General features: G+C 35.1%; 1 protein-coding gene across 2 annotated transcripts; it reads left to right on the top strand.

The window, feature by feature from the left end:
• Positions 1-854: 854 nt before the first annotated feature.
• On the top strand, positions 855-21,783 carry LOC143236715 (fucolectin-5-like). Of its 2 annotated transcripts, none has more exons than XM_076475159.1 (6): positions 855-937; positions 14,871-15,050; positions 16,279-16,354; positions 17,535-17,556; positions 19,089-19,301; positions 21,167-21,783. In XM_076475159.1, exons 2-6 carry the CDS (start codon positions 14,872-14,874, stop codon positions 21,430-21,432), a joined length of 756 nt encoding a protein of 251 aa, XP_076331274.1. In that variant the 5' UTR covers positions 855-937; position 14,871; the 3' UTR covers positions 21,433-21,783. The 2 variants fall into 2 exon arrangements, with proteins under 2 accessions (XP_076331274.1, XP_076331265.1); XM_076475150.1 differs by lacking the exon at positions 855-937 and adding an exon at positions 4,828-4,923.
• Positions 21,784-25,768: the final 3,985 nt, after the last annotated feature.

Genomic DNA, 25,768 nt, shown 5'->3' with positions numbered 1-25,768 from the left:
AAGTAATTTTGAAGAAAAGGAGACCAGAAAGAAAGAAAGCTGAGCAGAGTTGTGATATAGGCTGTTTAAAATATCATCTAAGGAAGACAGGTGATGTTTATTAGGTAATATGAAAGACGAGGAAAAAGTGCAAAAGTAATAAAATAAATAAATTGGACTTTAGAAATATGTCACATTAAACATGTTTTATTTAGGTTTTATTTACTTGGTGAAAGTAGAAGCTCTTTTTCAAGCTACAAACAAGTCTTACGCTTAATGACCAACTACCTCCGGACGTTCTGAATGGATGACAGGGTTAGTGATTAACTACTGTAGAAATAAAATCAACAACAACAAAAACATCTTTTTGTGAAAATACACATAAGAACAAACAATGTTCGTCTTCATGAACAAAGACACTGTGTAATACATTTATGATACAATGTATGGTAGTCTGGTGTCATTTTATATCCCTTCTTGATAATAGATTGGACACGATACACCATTTCGTTATCTCTTTATAAAGAAAACAAAAATAACGCATGTATTGTTGTAAATTATTTTCGAATGTTTAATTGAATATTTTGACTTATCCATCACTTAGCTTGAACACTACTGTTTCGGTTGGCATCCTATGATAAGGTAGTCTATCATTGTTTTATGTGGATCACGTGTGTGTATGTTGTGTGTAACAGTAGTAGACGATAGGGTCACAAAACACGATGATAAGTTAAAAAATGTATCTACTATAAACAGATATACTTCTATATGAATAAATATTTGATTGGTAAGCCTATAAAGAGAAGATTTATATTCTTTCATTAATGACTGCAAGTGTTTGATCAATTCATTCTTAACGTCAACTCGTAAAACATTAACATTTCAAGCAGGGAACAAAACAGACACGAATTGATAAAGTAGCTTTGCTTATCAAACGGGTGTCATAAAGAAGTCTTCCGTAAGTAATATTTCTGTGTACTGTTTAGGCTTACATATAAAGATAATTTATTCGAAAACGAAATGACGTGAGGTTAAAGACACTTTTTTGTGTTATTTACAAAGTTCATGAGTTCTTTCTGTAACTTAAGTATAATAATTTGTTTGTTTTGAATTTTACTCCAAGCTCCACGAGGGCTATCTGTGCTAGCCGTCCTTAATTTAGCAGTGTAAGACTAAAGGGAAGGCAGCTAGTCATCACCACCCACCGCCAACGAATAATGAGATTGACCGTCACATTATAACGTTCCAACGGCTGAAATGGCGGGCATGTTGGTGTGACGGGGATTCGAACATGCGACCCTCGGATTACGAGTCCAGTGCCTTAATCACCTGGCCATGCTGGGCCTAAGCACAATAAAGTAACTATCATCCAACAAGGAGTCGAGTTTGGTAGAAAAACGTATTAGAAGTAGAAGCTATAAAAAGAGATACGCGAGTTTTGTTTTCATATAAATATGTGGTCGGGCCTGGCCTGGTGGTTAAGGCGCTCGAGTCGTAATCTGAAGGTCGCACGTTCGAATCCCCGTCACACCAAACATGCTCGCCCTATCAGTCGTTGGGGTATTATAATGTGACTGTCAATCCCACTACATGATGGTAAAAGAGTTGGCAGTGGATGGTGATGACTAGCTGCCTTCCCTCTAGTCTTACATTGCTAAATTAGTGACAGCTAGCGCAGATAACCATCATGTAGACTTGCGCGAAATTCAAACCAAACCATCTTTCAATGTTAAACTAAGTTCCTATTTTCCCCAATAATATATATGCTTTTCAGTATACTTATATCTTGTTACTAATACTTCAGCTTACACTATTCAATACTACAAAATATATTTTCAGCTATATTTACATGCCAAATATATTCAAAATGTTCTTAATTGATTCTGTAATTTTTTTTTAAAATCCCACTCAATATAACATTTCTCTGACATATCTGATCCATTAGGTTTTTTAAACAAATTTATCTTACAGTTTCAGGCATCAGAACATAGAAAACTTTCGCCCTAGACCCTCAAGTGGCTATATGGCAAGCCTGAGGACCTATAATGCTAAAAATCGGTTTTCGATACCCGCTGTAAATACAGCACAAATAACAAATTAAGTAGCTTTGTGTTTATTAACGAACAAAAACATTCAATATCACACGTACAAATTTTTGTTTTTTCTCTTCAGTTTCACATAAGTTAACTGCAGAATGTTTCTGTATACTGGGTTTCCATTCGTGAAAACTGGTAAAAGGTTGTGTTCTGTTTTTCGGCAGGTTTTCAGCCATCATGACCTATGTATAAGCGAAGACATATTCAAAAATGAAATTATATATAAAATATAGACTATTTATGTTGTTTAAAAATAGCTTTCACAGTTATCAATACAAATATCAATTATTAAAAGGTTTAAACATAAAACGATACCGTAGTGAGGTTCCCTTGGGCTAACTCAAACATTGACCTGAGTATTGAGTTGGTAAATACAGTAAACAACTATAAATGATGTTTGATTTTACCATAATAAAATGTAAGTAGTGTAAATATATAAAACAAGGCTCGTGTGTGAAAGTAAGCAGGGCAAATCACACACGTACGAGGAATATAAAATGATGGAAGTCACATTAGCACATGCATCATAGTTCGTATTAATCGAGGAAATCACACGCATATCATGGGAGATATATATTGTTTCTCATGACTTTTAAACGTATTTGACAGATAAAACATTCTCATATTGATACGTACATATAAAATAACTATTTTATTCGTAGTAACTAAAGACTAAGTGAATCTGTTGGGCTGGTAACTCTATAAATTCCCCATTTACGAATACCTGCCCAGTATAATGGCTATCAAAATAACCATTTCGTAACATTAACTGTTGGTACTATTTTATCAGTCATTTATAATGGTGTTAAAAAATGGTTAGATAAACGTGACATTTTGATCGTGCTGCATTCAAGGCGACTTGATGAGTTCTGGTACTGAGCAAAAAGCATCGCCATCAGTGACGTGCATGCACAAGGTGTGTAGTTGAGATGCTGTTATCTTTTATCAGAAACCTTTAGTACAGAGTTACCAAAAAAGAACCCTATGGCCAACAAGGGTAGTACTATTTATCTTTTTTGTTTTTGTGTTATTTAAAATTAAAACAGACAATAGGGTGAAGTAAATTTTCACTAGAAGTGGTGGAGAATGTGAAATCTGAACTTCAGGTTTACTGAATTTTTACAAACTTTTCAGCTACCTTTTCAAAAAAACATTAATGTTAATATATTAACAATTTTCATTTATTCGTAAATAATCCAAACAGAAAACTACTTTTAAAACAAACATAAGAACAAATGTACAAAAGTATATTGAAAAAAAGACATAATTAATTCAAAATAATAATCAAATATTTTCTAATTTTTTTCAATATGGGGACGAAGGCCGCCAGGAGAGGTTACCTGTTTAAACCACTCGCACCATTAGACAGTAGAGTATTGTCTGACATTCAGTCAGTAGACGGTAATATCACACAACGGACGCTTAACGTTGCAATTTCTACTTTCGTGACGTCATTAAATCGTGCGCATGTCATGAATCACATGAAGAATCATGCATTCTTAAGGTTACAATATAGTTTGACATACGAACATCAAAAGCAAGAAATAAAATTATTTATTGCTGTTAATTTTGGTTGCATTTACTCTTGAAACAGAACATTTTAGAGGACATCTAGTATTTATTGTGACTCATTGGTTTTATATCTTTATCCTTCTCTGTTTCAATATATATTCCATCAAGAATACCCCTGTAGCTCAATTTTCATTCCAGTTAAGCTATTATTGTTTTATTTCAGCTCTTGAAAAAAAAAAGTTAATTTAGCATTTTTTATTTGTTTTTGTCTAGTAAGAAACTGAAAATACAGTATCATGTTAGTGATAACATTTTACAGGTAAATTGTATTTTTAGAATATATTAGAGCTGAGAATAATTAAAAGGCTATCATAAAGCTACACGTTATACGAGTTTTTTTGAAAGTGTAATGGGTGCAGAAAAATCTAGATAGTAAGATCTAATCTAAACTTGAAATTTCTACTACATTATCGTCTTTCCGTCTATGTTTTAATAAATGCTGATATTCAAAAAGTAATGAAATTACAGTATGAATATTTCATTTGTAACGAACTAGCTCACACACGCAGCTGTTTCATATCCCATCGTTATATTCAAGTGTTTGTTCATTCATATAACAAACATTTCTACTTTTTTCATGTCATCTGTGAGTAAGATTTTTTATATGGCCTGATGGTTATGGGATTCGTCTCGTAGTCCGCGTGTCGCGGGTTCGAATCCCGTCATTAAACATGTTAGGGCGTTAGGACGATTAATCTCACTGTCCGTTGATTAAGAGTAATCAGAGCTTGGGGGATGGAGATATTGATAATCTGCCTTTTCTCGAGACTACCGTTTCAAAATCAGGGATGACTAGCACAGATAGCCTGGTTTTGTGCAAAATTCAAAACACAATTACAACACTCGAAATCGGGTTTCGATACTCGTGGTGAGCAGGGCACAGATAGCACATTGTGTAGCTTTGTGTTTCATTAAAAATAAACAAATAAAAGACAAATAATAAGATTTTTGTTTTTGATTTATCAAAACTAGCTATATTATTTCCACTCGTATCAAGATGACACGCCCAAAGTAGTGTTGAGATAGTGTTTAAGATTGGTTTAGAAACAGTAGTGTTAACTGAAACAGAAATTGATCCAGCTAAAATAAATTTAGCCCGATAAAGGCTGATGTATATGAGATGCAAGGTCATGTGATATTTCATCCTGTTCTCAGGGGAATCAATATTTCATTTGACACCACGGGAAAGCAAATAACTTGATTTATTCCGGTATTCCATAAAGTCGTGTCTCTCTCTCCACACAGCTGTATGACCGCTGATACTACACTTTTACAGGTATATTTATTTCATTTGCCGACTTTTTCAAATGTAATTTCTAACCACATTGTAACTCTTACTGACTAATAATGTTTTTCTATACGTCTGTCTTAGCATTTCTTATGATAGAACTGTGATTGTTGTAACTAGTTTATTTTTCCGTCTTCTTCTATTCAATTTCAATTAAAGCATAAAAAATAGCTAATATACCAATATCAAAGTGAACTTAGTATTTTAAACTAACTTTGGAACGGAGTACTAATTTAAGACCACATTTTATTCATCTCAGTGTTCTTAAACAAACCTTTCTCTCGGTGGTCGAGATTTAGTTCAGTTAGTAACGTGGTTGTTATCAAATGAGAAATGGATAAGCTAAACCTTTACGGCAGTACAGGTCCAGGACATGTAGAACCATAATAGACACAAAGTAAGAAGTGAATAAACTAACTTTTAGGTGTTTCAGGTACAGGCTGAATAGTGGGATAATAGACACTAAATAAGAAGTGAATAAACTAACTTTTAGGTGTTTCAGGTACAGGCTGAATAGTGGGATAATAGACACTAAATAAGAAGTGAATAAACTAACTTTTAGGTGTTCCAGGTACAGGCTGAATAGTGGGATAATAGACACTAAATGAGAAGTGAATAAACTAACTTTTAGGTGTTCCAGATACATGCTGAATAGTGGGATAATAGACACTAAATAAGAAGTGAATAAACTAACTTTTAGGTGTTTCAGGTACAGGCTGAATAGTGGGATAATAGACACTAAATAAGAAGTGAATAAACTAACTTTTAGGTGTTCCAGGTACAGGCTGAATAGTGGGATAATAGACACTAAATAAGAAGTGAATAAACTAACTTTTAGGTGTTTCAGGTACAGGCTGAATAGTGGGATAATAGACACTAAATAAGAAGTGAATAAACTAACTTTTAGGTGTTTCAGGTACAGGCTGAATAGTGGGATAATAGACACTAAATAAGAAGTGAATAAACTAACTTTTAGGTGTTTCAGGTACAGGCTGAATAGTGGGATAATAGACACTAAATAAGAAGTGAATAAACTAACTTTTAGGTGTTTCAGGTACAGGCTGAATAGTGGGATAATAGACACTAAATAAGAAGTGAATAAACTAACTTTTAGGTGTTTCAGGTACAGGCTGAATAGTGGGATAATAGACACTAAATGAGAAGTGAATAAACTAACTTTTAGGTGTTCCAGATACATGCTGAATAGTGGGATAATAGACACTAAATAATAAGTGAATAAACTAACTTTTAGGTGTTTCAGGTACAGGCTGAATGGTGGGATAATAGACACTAAATAAGAAGTGAATAAACTAACTTTCAGATGGTCCAGGTACAGGCTGAATAGTAAGATAATAGACATTAAATAAGAAGTGAATAAACTAATTTTTAGGTGTTCCAGGCCGAATAGTGGGATAATACAAGTAGATAAACTAACCATTTACTTGGACTAGGTACTCACAGCCAGAAATTGTTGCCAAGACATTCCGAACATGTGTTACACTTAAGTTGCCAAGGCATAGTAGTAGCAAAATTATTGTTATGGCTACATCTAACTATCTGGCCATCCCATAAGTAATGTCCGATCTTAGGTTTAGAAAAAGACAAAGGATTTCAAATACTTTTAATGTTATTTGATCAATAATGCATGTTTCATTATTATTAATTACTTCCTACCAACGATTCACAAGCTTCTGAACGACACTTCTATAAAATTATTGTAGTTTGGAGGAAAATAATGTAGAGAGGGTAGTTTTGACATCTTCATGTGTTCCAAGCACTTTTCAATCGATATAGTTCTGCAAACTTTGGAAAAGATGATAATCAGATGGAGCAAGGTCTGAAGAATAAGGAGGATGTGGAAGTGTTTCCCAGTATAGCTCTTCAATCTTTGCAGATGTAATCCTTGCTGTATGAGACTGTGCATTATCCTGGTGTAACACAATACCTTTACGACTGATCAAAGCATGCCTCTTTTCTTTCAGTGGAACATCCAGGCGCTCTAACTGTTTACAACAGAAGTCTGGTATACTTGTTCCAGAGTGGCAGCAACTCAAAGTGCATCACACCAAACACTTAAGAAGACTTTCCTAGGGTGAAGGTCCATTTTGGGCTGGGCTTTAGCCACTTTACATGCACAGATCCATTGTTTGCGGCGCTTAACATTTTTATAAGATATCCATTTTTCATCTCTAGTCACTTACCTGTCCAAAAAATAATGAGTTACGTTCACCAGAGTGCAGAGAAGTGCAAATGTCCACTCTTGCTCTAAAGTTGGCTTCTGTCAAATCACGAGGGACCCATTTTCCAAGTTTTGACACATTTCCAAGCTGTTGCAGATGACAGTAAACTGTTGAATGGGTTGAATTAAGCTTCTGTGCTAGTTCTTTAGCTGTTACAGCATAATCTTCATCAAGTGCAGCCAGCAGCAAGTCGTCATTAAACTCAACAGGACGACCTGAACGTGGCGCATCACTTAAGCTGTAGTCAACTGATCTGAACTTCTGAAACCACCGACATTTTCTTACATTGAGAGACTCTGCACCATAAACACCTTGAATATTTCGTGTAGTTTCTGCTACACCATTGCCTTTTTTAAACTCATAAAGCAAACTATATACCTAATGTGCTTCACAGACACATCCATCTTTATAAGGGTTTATTTGGTTAATGATCTGAAGAAGTGGAGTTGGGTTAGTTTCTTTTATTTGTCTGAACTTTTTATACACGTTCTATTACATATTTTAGTCGTTAAAGCCTTCTACAAAGACAGAAATGATGATGTAATTTCTGTATTAAATTTTCGGACCTTACTTATGGGATGACCTGATACTTGATTCCATAATGTTGAAACCTGCAACTCAATTTATTGCCATTTTATTCTGTGCTTGTATGATTTTAAAATAATAATTTAAGTTTAAGAAAACAAATAAGATATTAAATGCGGACGTTGTATAATATTAAATTACTCAATATTGAATAAGAGCTTATTACAGTATCTAATTCTAAGGGTATTAAATTCAGTGGGGTGGATGTTCCTGTGGTATAGCTTTGAATTTCGAAGCAAACAAGCCGTGTTCCAATTGTTCAATATTGCTTATTCCCTTTGTCTGTCTGTCGAGAACGCTTTCACGCTCCTTTTTTTTTTTTTTGGTAATACTTATGGCGGATTTGCTATAATATATCTATTTTAATATCGATGTTTATTTAAGTTACATTTATATTTAAAAATGTACAGTATTTAAACTGTTAAGTCTGTGTTACGAAATGCCCACCTATTCACTAAAGTTGCAGATGATTCTCTAGTGTAAGAACCAATAATATATCTGTGCACATAAGCATTAGTTTATCGTTAGTATTGTTGTGCAGACTAAAATTTCTAAAAGTTCTCCTCACGCCTATAAATATAACCAACTCGACACGCCAAGAAACAGTATATATTATTGTTTTGCTACAGTTTGTGTATTATAAACCTCGAAAGTTATAAATGAGATAAGTGCTCATTAATCAGGAAACTTCAGATATTTGCCCAGGAACGTTTATAAATTTTAAACGTTACAAACCATTTAGCTTCAGTGAATTCACATCAGACATTAGTATTTTAACGAAGACATATAACTTCATATAACTTCAAGAATGAATGATACATAGGCAGAGCTAACTAGACACCTGTTGAAGGAATTGTATTTATGTAAGTTTGTAAGACCTTTGTACATAGATCATTATTTGGAATAACTATTTGTAATAACAGTTAATATAAATTGTGCTATAGTTTTAATACAAAAACATATTTGTATTAAAAAAAAGAGAATTGTGTGTATGAATTGTGGTGGCGAGTATCATAAGCCACCATTTATATAACTTCTAAATCTAAATTATAATTTAACTCGGTTTCAGGCTATATCAAAGTGTAATACTTAAAATGCTCAACAAAATATATCGTTACCTAGCAACAAAATTATCACCTCATTGTTGTTAAGCCACCTACGGTATTTACGTTGAATGCTCAGTATTCATACAAATATAGTTTAGAAAAAACGCATAGGCCATGAAAATATCAAAATTAAATAAATTTCTATCAAGTCTTCTTGAAGCTACGTGAGTTTCTAACTCATAGAAGACTGGATAATTGCAAAGTTTTTGTATATTGTTATTTAAAGAAGGATGTTTGTTTGTTTTTGAATTTCACCCAAAGCTACTCGAGGGCTATCTGCGCTAGCCGTCCCTAATTTAGCAGTGTAAAACTAGAGGGAAGGCACCTAGTCATCACCACCCACCGTCAACTCTTGGGATACTCTTTTACCAACGAATAGTGGGATTGACGGTCACTTTATAACGCCCCCACGGCTGAAAGGGCGAGCATTTTTGGTGCGACTGTGATGCGAACCCGCGACCTTCAGATTAGGGAGTCGCACGCCTTAACCCACCTGGCCATGCCGGGCCTAAAGAAAGATAAAATTTTACAATATTTAAGAACTGGACGATCAGATGAAGAGCGCGAGCTCGAAACGTCATCCTTTCAAAACAAAATACAAAAGCTTGGCGATTGTTCAGTCTGTTATTTAAACGTACTCAATATTCATGTTGATTTCTTAGAAATGTTTTTCTTATTTTTATTTCTTGCTTAGCCAGGTAATACAATAGCAAAGTAGTTTCATTCCGGAGTTTTATGACACCGAGATGTAGTCCAAGCAAAATAAAATTTACCAAGTAATGTTTGAGCTAAGCCTTAAATTGTGTATAATGTATTAAATTAGATTACATAGAGGCATACTATTACTATCGTTATAGAGTCATGTTTAAAAAGTTTCAAGTGGTGAAAAAACGTTTATTAACAAATATTATTTTGCTATTTTAACACCTATATTTTATACTTTTCCTTAAAACATAAAAAATAAACGTTTATTATCACCAAATATGTTTTACCCTATGTACAGTCAAAAATACGGTGAAAAACTCAAAAGTGCAACCTACTTTTGTTAAACATATATATATATATATTTGTTTTTATTTTCCTGTTTTGTTTGTTTTGAATTTCGCGTAAAGCTACTCGAGGGCTATCTGCGCTAGCCGTCCCTATTTAGCAGTGTAAGACTAGAGGGAAAGCAGCTAGTCATCACCACCCATCGCCAGCTCTTGGGCTTCTCTTTTTACCAACGAATAGCGGGATTGAACATCACATTATAACGTCCCCACGGCTGAAAGGGCTAGCATGTTTGGTATAACGGGGATTCGAACACGCGACTATCAGATTACAAGTCGAGTGCCTTAACCACCTGGCCATGTCGGACTTTTTTTTTTTTTTTGTTCCTTCTGTGAGCTTCTTGTTTTGAATTTCTCGCGAAGCCGTACGAGGACTATCTGTACCAGCTGTCCCTAATTTAGCAGTGGAAGACTAGAGGGAAGGCAACTAGTTATCAGCACTCATCGCTAACTCTTTTACTTATAAATCGTGGATTGACCGTCACATATAACGCTCACACAACATGTTTGATGTAACGGAGATTAGAACCTGCAACTCTCACGTTACAACTCAAGCGCTCTAACCACTTATCTATGCCAAGTCTTTTGTGTGTAGGTTTTACTATAAACAGGGTGATTAAAGAATTACTTAGACGCTGATGAAATAAGTGAAGGGTAGGTGCATTTCGGAGGCGCAAACAAATTCGTGTTAGTTAAATTCGATAAGTTTCGTTAATAATTCAATAACGTTTTTGTCATATTTCAAGAGCTTTTATACTAGTAATAGTCATAAAACATCCCCTGCGGTTTAAACTGTGGATGCATCATAAGAGACAGTGATACCTCGGTTCTCGAACATAATCTCGATTCCCGAACCAAGTTGTCGTGGCCCAATCTCCCGAAATAACACGACTAATGACCCGAACGACCCTTCGACCATTTTCGGCCCAAGCTTGCCCAAAACATTTTACCTGCACCTGTCGCTCAGTCCACACCCCCGCTAAAATCTGCTGTGAACGTTCTCGTTTTTCTTTTTGTTTGTTTTTTTGCTTTTCCAAATATTCTGATTAAATAAGCCACCATGGGGTCAAAGAAAAATAATGAAAGCAGCAAACCAAAAAGAAAAGTTGTTAGAGCCGCAATAGAGGTGAAAAAAGAACTCATAGCGAAGTATGAGAATGGTGTTCGCGTGTCTGACCTTGTTACACAGTTTGGTTTGGTATGTCTGCACCATACTGAAAAATAAAGAGGTCATCAAAGGAGCTGATGTTGCAAAAGGAGTGACAGTGCTTACGAAACAAAGATCACAAACAATGGAAGAGGTAGAAAAAACTGTTGTTGATTTGGGTAAATGAAAAACAGATAGCTGGTGGTAGCATTTCTGAGACCATCATTTGTGAGAAAGCAAAGCAGTTGCATGCTGACCTCCTGGAAACCACCCCTGGAACGAGTGCTGATACGAATGATGCCCTTAAGGCTAGTAGGGGTGGTTTGAAAAATTTAGGAAGAGAAGTGGCATACATAGTGTGGTGAGACATGGGGAGGCTGCCAGTTCTAATAAAGACGCTGCTGATAAATTTGTTAGGGAATTTAAGGACTATATAGAAGCTGAGGGTTTTATTCCCCAACAACTGTTCAACTGTGATGAGACAGGCCTCTTTTGGAAGAAAATGCCAAAGAGGACCTACATCACCAAGGAGGAAAAGTCACTGCTAGGACACAAGCCAATGAAGGACAGGCTAACTCTATTGTTATGTAGTAATGCAAGAGGGGACCTTAAACTTAAGCCTTTGCTTGTGTACCATTCTGAGAACCCGAAGGTTTTTAAGAAAAATAATGTCCTGAAAAGTAAACTAAATGTCATGTGGAGGGCTAATAGTAAAGCATGGGTAACCAGGCAATTTTTTATGGAGTGGGTCCATGAAGTGTTTGCCCCAAGTGTAAAGAATTACGGAAAAACAGATGCCACTCAAGGCCCTTCTTGTGATGGTCAATGCACCTGCTCACCCACCAGACTTGGAAGACGGGTTGGTGGAGGAGTACAGTTTCATTGCAGTGAAGTTCTTGTCCCCTAACACTACTCCTCTCATTCAGCCCATGGACCAGCAGGTCATATCGAACTTTAAGAAACTCTACACCAAAGCACTGTTTCAAAGGTGCTTTGAAGTGACCTCTGACTCAGAGTTAACCCTCAGAGAGTTCTGGAAAAATCACTTTAATATCTTCCATTGCTTGAGGATCATAAAGAAAACCTGGATGGAAGTGTCTTTGAGGACAATGAACTCAGCCTGGAAGAAATTGTGGCCAGACTCAGTAGCAAATAGAGACTTTGAAGGCTTTGAGGCTGACCCTGTTGTCGAGGGTATTGTCTCACTAGGCAAGTGTATGGGCTTGAATGTGAGTGGTGATGATGTGGATGTGTTGGTGGAAGACAACAACACTGAGCTCACCACGGAAGAACTCCAAGACCTTCAGAAGGAGCATCAACAAAAGGCAATTGAGGAAGTGTCGTCAGATGAGGAGGAGGGAAGGGAGGATGTTCCTAGTTCACTAATCAAGGAAATGTGTGGAAAAGGGGGAGAGTTACAAAGTTTTGTGGAAAAATTTCACCCTGACAAAGCTGTAGCAAACCGTAGAATAAAGCTTTTCAATGACAATGCCATGTCTTACTTCAGAAACATTTTAAAATGCAGACAGAAACAAGCCTCATTAGACAAGGTTTTAGTGAAAAATAGGTCCAGTGAGTCTCAAGCAGGTTGTAACGGTGCAAAGAGACAGAAAAGAGAAAGAACCCCAGAAGGAGAGTTACTTGACGTTTTTATGGAAAGTGACTCCCCTTCCAAACAATAATAACCCTCCTACTCTCCACGTTCCTCACCACCTTTTACTTACGTCATCAGCTCTCCTCAGCACAAGTAAAGTGCAGTTAAATTTTCATTTATTTTTTTATTGTGTTTATAGTTTTTGTGGTTGACTTTATGCATGTAAGTATTATTATACAGGTATAAATAAGGAATATTTTTACTTAAAATGCTTCATAATGCGTAATTTTTCGAGGTCTGTAACGGATTAATTTAACTTACAGTATTTCTTAAGGGAAAATTGATTCGGTTTTCGAACAGCCTTCTGGAACGGATTAAGTTTGAGAACCGAGGTACCACTGTATCAATCAATCCATTTGCGTGGATGATGGGTGATGATAGGTGTTGCTAGATGACATCCCTTTGGTCAGCAGTTTGAAATTACGGACTGTAGCAGATAGCCTTAGTATAGCTTGCAAAAGATACAAATTCCACTTGGGGAAATTCTGAAAGTGATAAAATCACGAGATCAGATTTTTAACTCCAGACCAACAATTCTTCAACAATATAAACATACACTTTTACTGAGTGATAAACTATTTATTCTAAGTTAATTTATTTCAAGTAAAATTTATGTTCCTAAGTACATTGAATTAAAGATTATATTGTCTGGTTCGAGCTTGACCACAACGTCACAAAACTTTCGTCTATTTTGAGTACGAACATAAGTGTGTGGTTAGAGTGCCGAAGTGTAAATTCGAGATTTGATGGTTCGTGTCTTATTGTAATTGCATTCCACACAGCTGTAGGTGTGTATTGATAAAACACTGTAGTTGTTATGTACTGTTAATTATCAACGAATGTACTTGGCTTCGTTCCGGTTATTAAGTTTATAGTGTGCGAGTGTGTATTCTGAGTCCATTTTAGCATAAAAGTATAACAGAAACGTGTTTTCTTTAATAAGAATTTATAATATGTAGAAAAGTCAGTGCATTTTGATTACAATGCGTTACAACAATGGTTTTTATGTCGTGTTGTTTAGCAACAAGAGTATATAGGTTATATTTTCATAATAAAATTAGTTAATAATCCGAGCGAAGCCAGGTAAATATGCTAATTAATTATAAAGCATTTTAGTTTTCATGTATTATGATTATAAATATATTGACGCCAAAACCAGGATATCAAAAACAAATATGAAAACAATCCCATTTTGAGATTAGGGTATAAATCAAAACTCGCTATTCCATATTCCAAGAATTGGCGGTAGATTCTAGCTTTTCTCTAGTCCTTCAGCCTAGAATTAATTATGCCTCCAGCAGATAGCTCTTTTGTAACTTTGTGTAAGTATTAAAAAAATGTCTCTTTTGTCGCTTTTAGACATTTCGGCATTTTAGTTTTCATGTATTATGATTATAAATATATTGACGCCAAAACCAGGATATCAAAAACAAATATGAAAACAATCCCATTTTGAGATTAGGGTATAAATCAAAACTCGCTATTCCATATTCCAAGAATTGGCGGTAGATTCTAGCTTTTCTCTAGTCCTTCAGTCTAGAATTAATTATGCCTCCAGCAGATAGCTCTTTTGTAACTTTGTGTAAGTATTAAAAAAATGTCTCTTTTGTCGCTTTTAGACATTTCGGTATGTCTATAACCTTGTTTGTTTTTAGCATATGTAAGTTTCGCATTAGGTATATAACATTATATTTATCTCTTCCTGTTGTATTTAAGTAGAATAATATACCTTAGTCCGAACAAGATGATTTCTCTATCTGTTACACTGATGCTGCTATATTCTCCATCGTATACAAAACTGTAGTTATATTTATTATATTTGTAGTAGATTTTTGAGGTACGAAACTTTACAGTTTTATATAAACCCATACATATATAATAGTTTTAAGGCTATTGTAACATAACACATCTAAACTTCGCGAGGCGCAAAAAAAAAGAACATTTCCACGCAACACGAATAAAGAATATTTTTTTTCTATTTTAGTTCAAACCGAGCTACACAATGGGCTATTTATGCTGTATTTATTGCAGAGATTGAACCCTAATTTTTAGCCTAGTTAATAAAAAAACCTAAATACTTTTATATGCACCATATGAAGTGCCATAAAAATACTGCGTCATGAAATAATAATTCTACTTCCTTTATATTGATAGCATGGAAGATAAATGTGGATTCTCTTGGTCGAATATACTAATACTGACTTGCTTGATGCGTGTGACATCAGGAATTTCTAACACTTACTTTACGAAGGAAGGTACTCTTCCGGTACCCAGACTCCTTCCCATAGAGTGTGGAGTTAAATGCCAGCAGGACAACACCTGCTATGGATTTACGTGAGTAAACCTGCTTCTTAATTCTAAGAATGAATTATGACATTAACGAGATTTCTCCGTTTAATTAGCTGGAACGTAAATATCAGATTTCAATAAGAAACATCCTGATCGCGTTACAGAAAAAAAAAACAACACGCATGACTCAGTATTTATGCAACACAATAGCTCTTAAATAACTTAAGTGCTTCGCCTGCATATCAGGTAATTATTTTACTTCTGGTGAATCTAATAGACACATGCACTACATACAGTCTTAGAACTTTCTACTGAAGAAACTGTACTATTAGTTGGATGGAAGCTGCTAAATAGGCAGAGTCACTTTATATTACATGTAGTAACTCAAAGAAGCCTCTTTTTCAGGTAATGGCTTCGAAAAGTGTGACATTGTGTGCGATTTTCTTATAGCAAAGCCACATTGGGCTATTTGCTGAGTCCACCGATGGGAATCACGCTCGTCATATTGGCGTTGTAAATCAGTAGACTTACCGCTGTACCAGCGGGGTACATATGATATTGTAATCTATGGTATTGGAATTATTGTGCTTAAACGTATGAACTACTGAACAGTAAGAATTCTCTTCAAAGTAGTTGTTGTATTACATGGTAAAAGTTATGTTTAAATTAGTTGTACTATTGTACAGTAAGAGTACAGATAAGAATACCATTATGATATTTGTATTTTTTTCATTCTCAGTTCTTTCATTATAACAATCTGATATCCTCTTTTATTTCTGTCGACACTGGTACAGGAAGTGTATAAACTTAGTCATTAAACTGAATTATTGTTTCTCTTATAATAGTAGCAACAATCTTCTGATATTTCAACAGTAATGATGGATTTCATTACTTAAAACGAAAATATTACTTCTAAATCTATTTAGTTCAGTAAATACTTAAAATAAGTTCCAATAACATATTTTGATGCAGTTACACGCTGGAAATTTGCACTATGTTTACCGAAGGGAGGAATTGAATCCCGGATGTTAGCGTTGTAAGCGTGAACACATATCGCTTTCCCGTTAGTGGACATCCACAATGTTCCAAAATAACCATATTAAATACAAAGAAGCTGTTGAAGGTTTCAGAATATGGTTTTTGCTTTTGTTTCTTGTTGATTTTTTAATGATTAATTTAGGTAGCCTGCGTCCACTTTTAAACACTGAACTATTTATTCATATTATGATATTTCCGAAAAAAATAACATTTAATTTTTTTAATTGTTTTATAGATTCGATCTTGATAACAAATGTGTATTGCTTATCCTTGGTGATTCCTTACCTAGTTCTACGTATTACCTCAAACCAGTGAGTTAAACCTACAATATATGTATATTCTGTACAAAATTAAGATATAGGTTCTTCTGTCTAAGCCTAAGATATTGGCATTTGCTATTTATGACTAAGATATAGCTAATTCTACTTAAAATTAAAGGCATACATACCTTCTGTGCAAGTCTAAAATATAAGTATTAAATTAAATCTACGTTGCCTCATACCAGCATTGAGACTTCTGTTTCTATAGTCAGAAGCTGTGTTACTGTAAGTTACAAGTTATGTTCAAAGTAACTGTACTAGTGTATAGAAAGATTTATTTTCAAATTATTTTTATACACATATATGTATATATTCATATACGTATACACGCACGCATACATAATTTAATATACATATATTTATATACACACATAAATATATATACTACAAGTAAATACACTCCTATACACACATATACGTATATATATTTTGCAATTATCTGTATTACATCAAAAACGTACAAGCGATTACTCACCTCTAGACAGCCTTGACAAGATAATTATGTAAAAAAGAACATTTATTTTAAAGTACTCGCCTATAAATACGCGATCGCGCCAGGAAAATTGTAACAGAACAAAAGAAATTAAAAATATCTTCGGCCATGGTACTCAAGTTATAAACCTACAGCTATTGTTCTGGTATCCCTACTACCACACTTACATGAACCTAATCTTTTAAATAACTTTATGTAAACTTTGTCAGGTTCAATTGTCTCAAAGTCACCTTTCGGACGCCGGCATTCTGACTTTCATTGTCAATACCGCTAGTTTCTAAATCACTGGCGACCTTTACAATGTTAAAATTCCATGTTAGAAATAATTCTATTTGTAAAAGCGATATTTCATAATAAGCTATAATGTTTATTATAAAATGATTTAAAGATTTACTAATTTCAAAATTGCTCTAGTCATTAAAAGAAGTTTATATTTTGATAGTTCTATGTTATACCTGAAAGAAATGCTTTTATTACAGGTTAAAATATCTTTCTTAATTTAAATTTTAAAATAAAAATTTGAATTATTAATTTATATTCAACACATACTTGTCAAAACTTGTTACTTTGTTCAAATTTATCCGTATTTGATGAAACATTGTCCCTTAAAGGGGTGCTAAATATATTATCATTAAATGCGATTTATGTATTGTTATATTGTTTTATTTTTAATTTCAGATGGATCTTTGGAAAGAAGAAGGTAAGTTTTTATAAATGTGTGGATAAAACAGTCAGATTTGCATTGTGTAAAATACATCTCAGATACATTTCCTTTGTTTTTCGTTAAAGTAAATTCTTCTCTATGTAGGAACTCTAAGGACAGTAAATTATGGACGAACCTATAACTAGAAACAATCTTAACTTTATTTGGCATGTCTTGAGTTGTAAATGGAATAGGAAAAGGCCTAACACTGTAGGGTGAGTGAGGAAGAAGAAAACTTGGCATGTTTTATATACAGGTTTGTGCATGCGTGTGGCATATCTTTACAAAACGTGACGTTTGTGTGGCAACGTTTTCTCAGAAAAATAAAATCTGCATACTATATTATTATATTATACATTTAGACATAAAAGGTTTACCTCGTAATTGTGTCATATCACCCTGCATGTATTGTTGTCTGTTTTGTTTTTTCGGGAGGGGGACTGCTATTCTTTGCTAAAACCGTGTTGAATGAAATACTACGGACATCCATCTTACAGATTCATAATCAGAGCCTTCGAACACAGTTGAATGAGTATTACATGAATCACAGTCATGTTTTAGACAATTATCATAATCTTCAACAACGAAATTTGCTGATTTAATACTTTTCATAATATTATTAGCGCTATCAGAATTTAAAAGAAAAGAATAAGTTATACTTAATAATTTGAGGTGTGAAGACTTCAGGTATTTATATACACACATATTAACTAAAGACGACAAGGGATCTTTGGTCAATCTCATCCATTAAACATTGGAATGAAAATTAAACACTCAGAGCTAGGATTTATCATAATTACATTTAGAAATCCTTTTACCAAGTTCATTATGTTTTAACTCGGTAAGTTATAATACCTCCTGTTCTTCAATAATTTCGTCTTCACACAACTTATATTTCTTCATTCTTAAAAGGCCCGGCATGGCCACGCGTGTTAAGGCGTTCGACTCGTAATCCGAGGGTAGCGGGTTCGAATCCCGATCGCAGCAAACATGCTCGCCCTCCCAACCGTGGGGGCGTTATAATGTTACGGTCAATCCCACTATTCGTTGGTAAAAGAGTAGCCCAAGAGTTGGCGGTGGGTGGTGATGACTAGTTGCCTTCCCTCTAGTCTTGCACTGCTAAATTAGGGACGGCTAGCGCAGATAGCCCTCGAGTAGCTTTGCGCGAAATTCAAAACAAACAAACAATCATTCTTAAATTCTACTCTGTGAAGATCATGAAGTCAATAAAATAGATGGTATCGCAAATGTAAACGTTAAACTGACAGCCAGCGTGTCATCAATAGCAGTTATAAATTATTTTGGTTATTACAGTTTAGGGATAAGATTTCCAAGACATGTAACAATTCCTTAACTTATTGTTTCTAAGGCTCCACGAGGTTAAGTGTTAACTTGATATGTTCTAATTTTTTATTCATTTTTGAAAACACAAAACAACAAACAAGCATCCCAGTGTTGTTTGATTTTGTTATAATTATTTATCAAAGTTGTTGCTTTTCTTGATCTAGACTTTAATTTTGTTTATCTAGCCTCGATAAACGTTGCAATTGGAAAAACTGCTCGACACAGTACTAATTATGATTCAATAAGACTAGCACACTGGCCAGTGGACAACCAAATGACGTGTCCATCAACTGCCATCAGCATGACGTCATTCGAGAAGTTTCCTTGGTGGTACGTGGACTTAGGCGACATCTATATTGTGAGAAAGATTGTCGTATGGAACAGAAAAGATACGGCACGTAAGTTGAAAACTTAAGAGTAATGGTAGAAATTCAAAATAACACACTTCATACGGGATAAAATCATAATAGTTCTTTGTAGGAACTAAAAATAACACACTTCACACGGGATAAAATCGTAATAGTTCTTTGTATGAACTCAAAATAACACATTTCACTCGGGAGAAAATCATAATAGTTCTTTGCGGGAAGTTAAATTATCACACTTTACACAAGAGAAAATCATAATTGCTCTTTGTGGAGCTCAAAATAACACACTTTACACAAGAGAAAATCATAAACGTTATTTGTAGGAACTGAAAATAACACACTTTACACGAAAGAAAATCGCAATAGTTCTTTCTGGGAAGTCAGACTAACACACTTTACGTAGACGAAATTTTGAATAATATGTTATAGAAATTTCAAGTAAAAGGTCTATCTCTCGGAGAGTGATAAGTTTTCTGATTTACAGCTCCAAAATTAGACGATTCTATCCCTCTCAGTAGACACAGCAGATAACCTGATATGGCTCTGCAATAAGAAAAACAAAACAAAACAGCACACGAAATAAAAGAAGTTTTGTCATTATCTCCAGTTATATTATGTATAAATCTTAACGAATTACATTGTTTGGGTGCTTTATATTTGGATCTCTTTTTTTTTTTTTTCAACTCTTAATGGAGAGAACCAGCTTTTGTCGTGATGATTAACGTAGACTCGACATGGAAGTGAGCAGAAGTGAAGGCGTTGTTCTCCATTGCAATCTACTCCTTGACTAGCATGGACCAGCATCACTTTGTAGATGTAGGTAGATAATTCCGCTGGTTAAATTAATATTTAGGATGATCACATGCACAAACACAAAACATTCAGCCATCTTATAGCTGAGGAAAGCGAACGATGTCACTGTTTAGTGCTTCGAACCAATTTCAGACATTCTGAGAGCAAAGGAAACGTTTTTTAGTGGTTAAAGCTTTAAGTTGTAGATCACTAAGGACGAGATTCGAACCACCGTGTGCTAGTTTACACGCTTCAGCTGTGTCATAAGTAAGACAGTCAATACTGCTATTTTGTGTTGTTTAAGGATTGTCTTGCCTCTAATCAACAGGCATAAATTACTTATTCCTAAGTTCTAAGAAATTTCTAATCTGGCTCTTTTATGGCCAATGTGTTGCGTAAAATACTATTCAGGTTGAAAGTCCAGTGCCAAAGGGCCTGGCATGGTCGAGTGGTTGGCGCGCTTAAATTGTAATCTGAAGGTCGCGGGTTCGAATTCCCGTCTTACCAAAAATGCTCAATCTTTCAGTAATGAGGGCGTTATAATGTTATGTTCAATTTCACTATTAGTTGATAAAAGAGTAGCCCAAGAGTTGGCGGTGGGTGGTGATGACTAGTTGCCTTCCTTCTAGTCTTATACTGCAAAATTAGGAACGGCGACCCTCAGATTAGAGTCGAGCGCCTTTACCATCTGGCCATGTACGGTCCATTATGAAGAAAGTTTATATAATTTTACTTGGCGCGACGCTGAATTTGGTGTTGTTTTGCAAAACAAAAATTAAACTGATAATGATTTTTAAGCGCTGAGTGGAGCTTAGTTTTTAGCGTATGTAGGCTGTGAATACGAGATTTGCGACGAATTACCACGAAAACACGCTCCGTACTTCAGAACCATGGACGTGCTATAAGAGGGATGGTCACATCTCACAACAAGATGACACAAAAGTAGCCCAAGGGTTGGCGATGAGAGCTGTTGACTAGTTGCTTTTCCACGAGTCTGTCATTTCAAAATCAGGGTTAGCTAAGCGCAGATAACCCGCTGTATCTTTGCGTAAAAAATCGAAAACAAGCTATCTCTGATATACACGTATATATTACTGTTACAGAATATCGGCTACACGATTTTGAGCTCCGTGTTGGAAATGTTCCTCCTAAAGATGTGGGAAAACTTTTCGACCAAAATCCGCTTTGCGATCAACACGTCGGAGGAGGAATTTCGGCCGTTCCTGTGACCTTCAGTTGTGTCCAGCCATATCCTGTCGGTGGACGCTATGTTAGCTTGCAAATTGTGCGCTACTGTACAGGTTGCCCAGAAACCACAAAAAACATGATACAGCTGTGCGAATTTCAAGTATTTGGTTATCTCCCGTGACACAATATTACTGGCAAGTTTTTGTTTGGTAGTGGCCTATATACCATTAAGACAATTCTAATTAAAAACAATTATTTGGAAGTTATCGATAAGTATCAGTCGATAAAAAAGGTAATGTATTTTATTTTATTTAAGGAACTTTTTGTTTAGATAGTTGCATTCAAACACATATGTAACAAGATTTGTAAGTGCATACAATTTAGTAGTAGCATTCGATAGAGTGTCTTCACAATTTATTAATCACAACAATACAATAAACTTTAATTCTTGCCAATAGGTGGCTTTATTTTATAGATGAAATTAAAGAAATAAGCATATGAATTGTACAAAAAAGAATAAAAAGAGAGAAATCATCGTTTGAGATTAATTTAATTGGTGATATCGAGAGTAGAGATTGTTAAATAAAAAAATGTTTCTACTTTGCTCATCCACCTCAGAATCGTCTGTTTATGTATCTGCCAGATATACACACACACTCTAAGTGAAACGCTAGCCTAATATTTAATATATATGTATATTTACTGTATACAATCCCTAAAGACCTCATGACATGAGCATTTTTAACAGACTAGATTCCTGGATTTTACTTTAAGTGATACACATTTAAATAACTTGTATAAATACGTAACCAGTTTCAAAAAAACAACATAGTAGATCAGCACATTGTAAACACTCAATATGATGACCTGTTAAAGATGGGTTTAAAAAACACAAAAGTTAACTCTGAAGTTTCATGTGATTCTGTAATTAACAATTAATATCATTTGCTTAAACGACTGGTGCATGAAACAATCGAACTATTGATTGTATATCTACTCACTGAACGGCTGGCATGGCCACGTGGTTAAGACACTCGACTCGTCATCCGAGGGTCGCGGGTTCGAATCCCCGTCACACAAAACATGCTCGTCCTTTCAGCCGTGGGTGTGTTATAACGTTATGGATAATCCCACAATTCGTTGATAAAAGAATAGCCCAAGAGTTGGCGGTGGGTGGTTAAGACTAGCTGCCATCCCTCTAGTTTTACACTGCTAAAATTCGGGGCAGCTAGCACAGATAGTCCTTCTGTAGGTTTGTGCGAAATTCAAAACAATCCATTCAGTGAACAATATATATAAATAATAACAGTAACATTACAAATAATCCGTAGTTAACGGAGGGGGCCCGGCATGGCCTAGCGCGTAAGGCGTGCGACTCGTAATCCGAGTTAACAAAAGTTAACGGAGGGAGAATTTATAAGTTTCACGAATCATAAAACAATACCACGTTAAGTGTATGTTAAAAAGTAGTACACATATATGTACTCAATGAATAATTCACAGTTCTTATGAAACTTATTGAAATGTAAAAATAAAGTAACAGATTATGTGAATACTGGATTAGAATTCCTGGAAAGTGGGAAATTTTCATATATTCTTTACTATTTCTATGAGAATATTTACGGAAACCTCATAATTATAATTCCTTTGATCGTTCGTTTTTAACACTTTTCTTCTAATACCGTCAACTTAAAGTTATGTTCCATTTCAGTTGGTGTTGAATAAAATACAATTAGTTCGATTACCAGATTACTGAAAATTATTTTGACTTGAGATTTAAACAGTTATGGAGTGGTCTGTAGCGTTAACTTACGGTATATTAAATCAAATACATCAGACAAGATTTTTCAGGAAATGTCATGTTTTCTGTGTCCATGGAAACCGTCAGAAATCTTACGAAGGTGAAGTATGTATGTGCCTGTTCTGCCATAAATGGTTTCGTCCTCTTTGCTAACTTCAAACTTCAAGTGAACGCTTACCTATTTAGTTACTTTCTCTGTCCCGCCATCTGTTGGCAAGGCATGGAGCAAATAAGTAATATTACGGGTCTTGTTATGTAAATTAAATTACAATCTTATTTTAATTAACAAAATAAGATCCATGACAAGTACTTTACGCATAAAAAAATATGTAGTAGTAAGTTTGAAAACTTGTTGCTTTACGCATTTTATATGAAGAAGATCGTTTCAATGTACTTTTTCACAAATTTTCCAGCAGGATAAAAAACTATGATCGACTTGCTTGATCACATTCGTTGGCTTAGTGAATTTTATACAGGAGAGTAATATGTCCAACAGCACTACAGTTACAAGATCAACTCAATAATACGTTACGTACTATCTATTACAATGCTACACTACTTCACTCTAGTGTTATATAGTCAACAAAAAACCGCCTTTATCGTGAATCAAGCATGCCCCCACCAAACTTAATTAATTAAATGGACAAGTTGGATGTGGCATATAAACAGAGATTACCTGTTCGAGTAGAATTAGGCTACACGAAATCATATTATTTACAGAGGAAATTAATTATACTTAACGTTGTGACATAAATGAAAGGTTGAAATACATGTTAGCCCGGCATGGCCAGGTGGTTAAGGCACTCGACCCGTAACCTGAGGCTCGTGGGTTCGAATCCCCATCACACCAAACAGGCTCGCCCCTTTTAGCCGTGGGGGCGTTATAATGTGACGATCAATCCCACTATTCGTTGGTAAAAAGACTAGCCCAAGAGTTGGCTGTGGGTGGTTAGCCTTACACTGCTAAATTATGGACGGCTAACGCAAACAACCCTCGAGTAGCTTTGCGCGAAGTTCAAAAGCAAACAAATACACGTTATTTGCATATGGGGCCTTCAAAAATATTACACGAAAAATCACCATTCTATGGAACTACTTATAACCCTCCAACCCGAACTAATTTTTCACGTGACATAATGCGGCACGAACTGTTTCTACTCTCCAACTTAATTCGATGTCCAGTATCCCTTGAAAATCGAGCCTCAGCAATTTTGATTTCACGACTCAATACACAGCTGTAGTGCTTCATATTTCTTTTAAACATTTTCCAAGATCTAATTCTTTTCGAATCTAACACGCGCCTTCGTGAACAAAATTCGCAGAAGTAAAACATAAACCTCGTTTGTCCGTCCCATCCTGGGGAGGGCCGCCATGGCCAGGTGGATAAGGCACTCGATTCGTAATGTGAGGGTTCCTGGTTCGAATCCCCGTCACACAAAACATGCTCGCCCTTTCAGCCGTAGGGGTGTTATAATGTTACGATCAATCGTTGGTAAAAAGAGTAGCCCAAGAGTTGGCGGTGGGTGGTGATAACTAGCTGCCTTCCCTCTGGACTTACACTGCTAAATTAGTGACAGCTAGCGCAGATAGCTCTATTGTAGCTTTGCGAGAAATTCAAAACAAATCAAACCCCTCCTGGGACGATGTTCGTCATTTAATATAAATAAAATTTTCAAGATGGTGCTGATAAATTCCATGTTTAAATTTCAATATTCTGATAAAAAGTCAATAACTATTTAAATAATTTGAAGCGTGAGGAAACCGTGCTGCTGCAACTACATGTTCTAAAAGTGAAATGATGTGACGTTTGTAGAAAACGTATGACCGCAGAGTTTCCATCACCAATCAAATTTTTGCGTGTTCGAATGTGCGTGCGTCATGTGAATACCAGGAGGCTTATTAATAAACTTCATGCACGAGAAATAAGAGTGGGCAATTTTATTTGTCAGAATTTAATTTTATGTGTTCTTATAGACTTCGGGTCTGGCTAACTATAATCTAATTGTAACAAAACAACAAACGATAATTTTGTTATCTAATTTCTTCAACCTAAAGTAAAATCACGTGTAGTAGAATCGTTTAATAAAATAAGAAACAGTAAATTATGTTTCTAAACCAGTGTTAATATTTTTCTTGCTCAACAAATCCTGTCTCGTTATACTCAAAAGATAGCATTCTTTCTGAAAATAATTTTATTAAATATAATAAAAAATTAGTTTTATATTTTTTATTGTATCCCTATATTTTTATATGACATGAGGATTTAGTACAGCTTGAGACCTACTGCTCTGTTTTGGCTGTTCCATCATCTAAACTAAACTGAAACTAGTAATAACTAATATTTTTTTTTAAATCTTAAAGATAACCATTATCATTAATATATTTATCAAACTTTATCTTAAATTCACTTAAATTTGTTCTTGTCCCCCGGTAGCAAAGCGGCATGTCTGGGGACTTATACCGCTAAAAACCGAGCTTTGATTGGTTTGGTTTGTTTTTAATATCGCGCAAAGCTACACGAGAGCTATCTGCGCTAACCGTCCCTAATTTAGCAGTGTAAGACTAGAGGAAAGGCAGTTAGTCATCACCGCCCACCGCCAACTCTTGGGCTACTCTTTTATCAACGAATAGTGGGATTGACCGTGAAATTATAATGTCCCCACGGCTGAAAGGGTGAGCGCGTTTAGTATGACGAGGATTCGAACCCGCAACCCTC

Source organism: Tachypleus tridentatus, chromosome 2, assembly GCF_004210375.1.
Source record: "Tachypleus tridentatus isolate NWPU-2018 chromosome 2, ASM421037v1, whole genome shotgun sequence".
Taxonomy (NCBI): Eukaryota; Metazoa; Arthropoda; class Merostomata; order Xiphosura; family Limulidae; genus Tachypleus; species Tachypleus tridentatus.
This window is presented reverse-complemented; position numbering and strand designations above follow the sequence as displayed.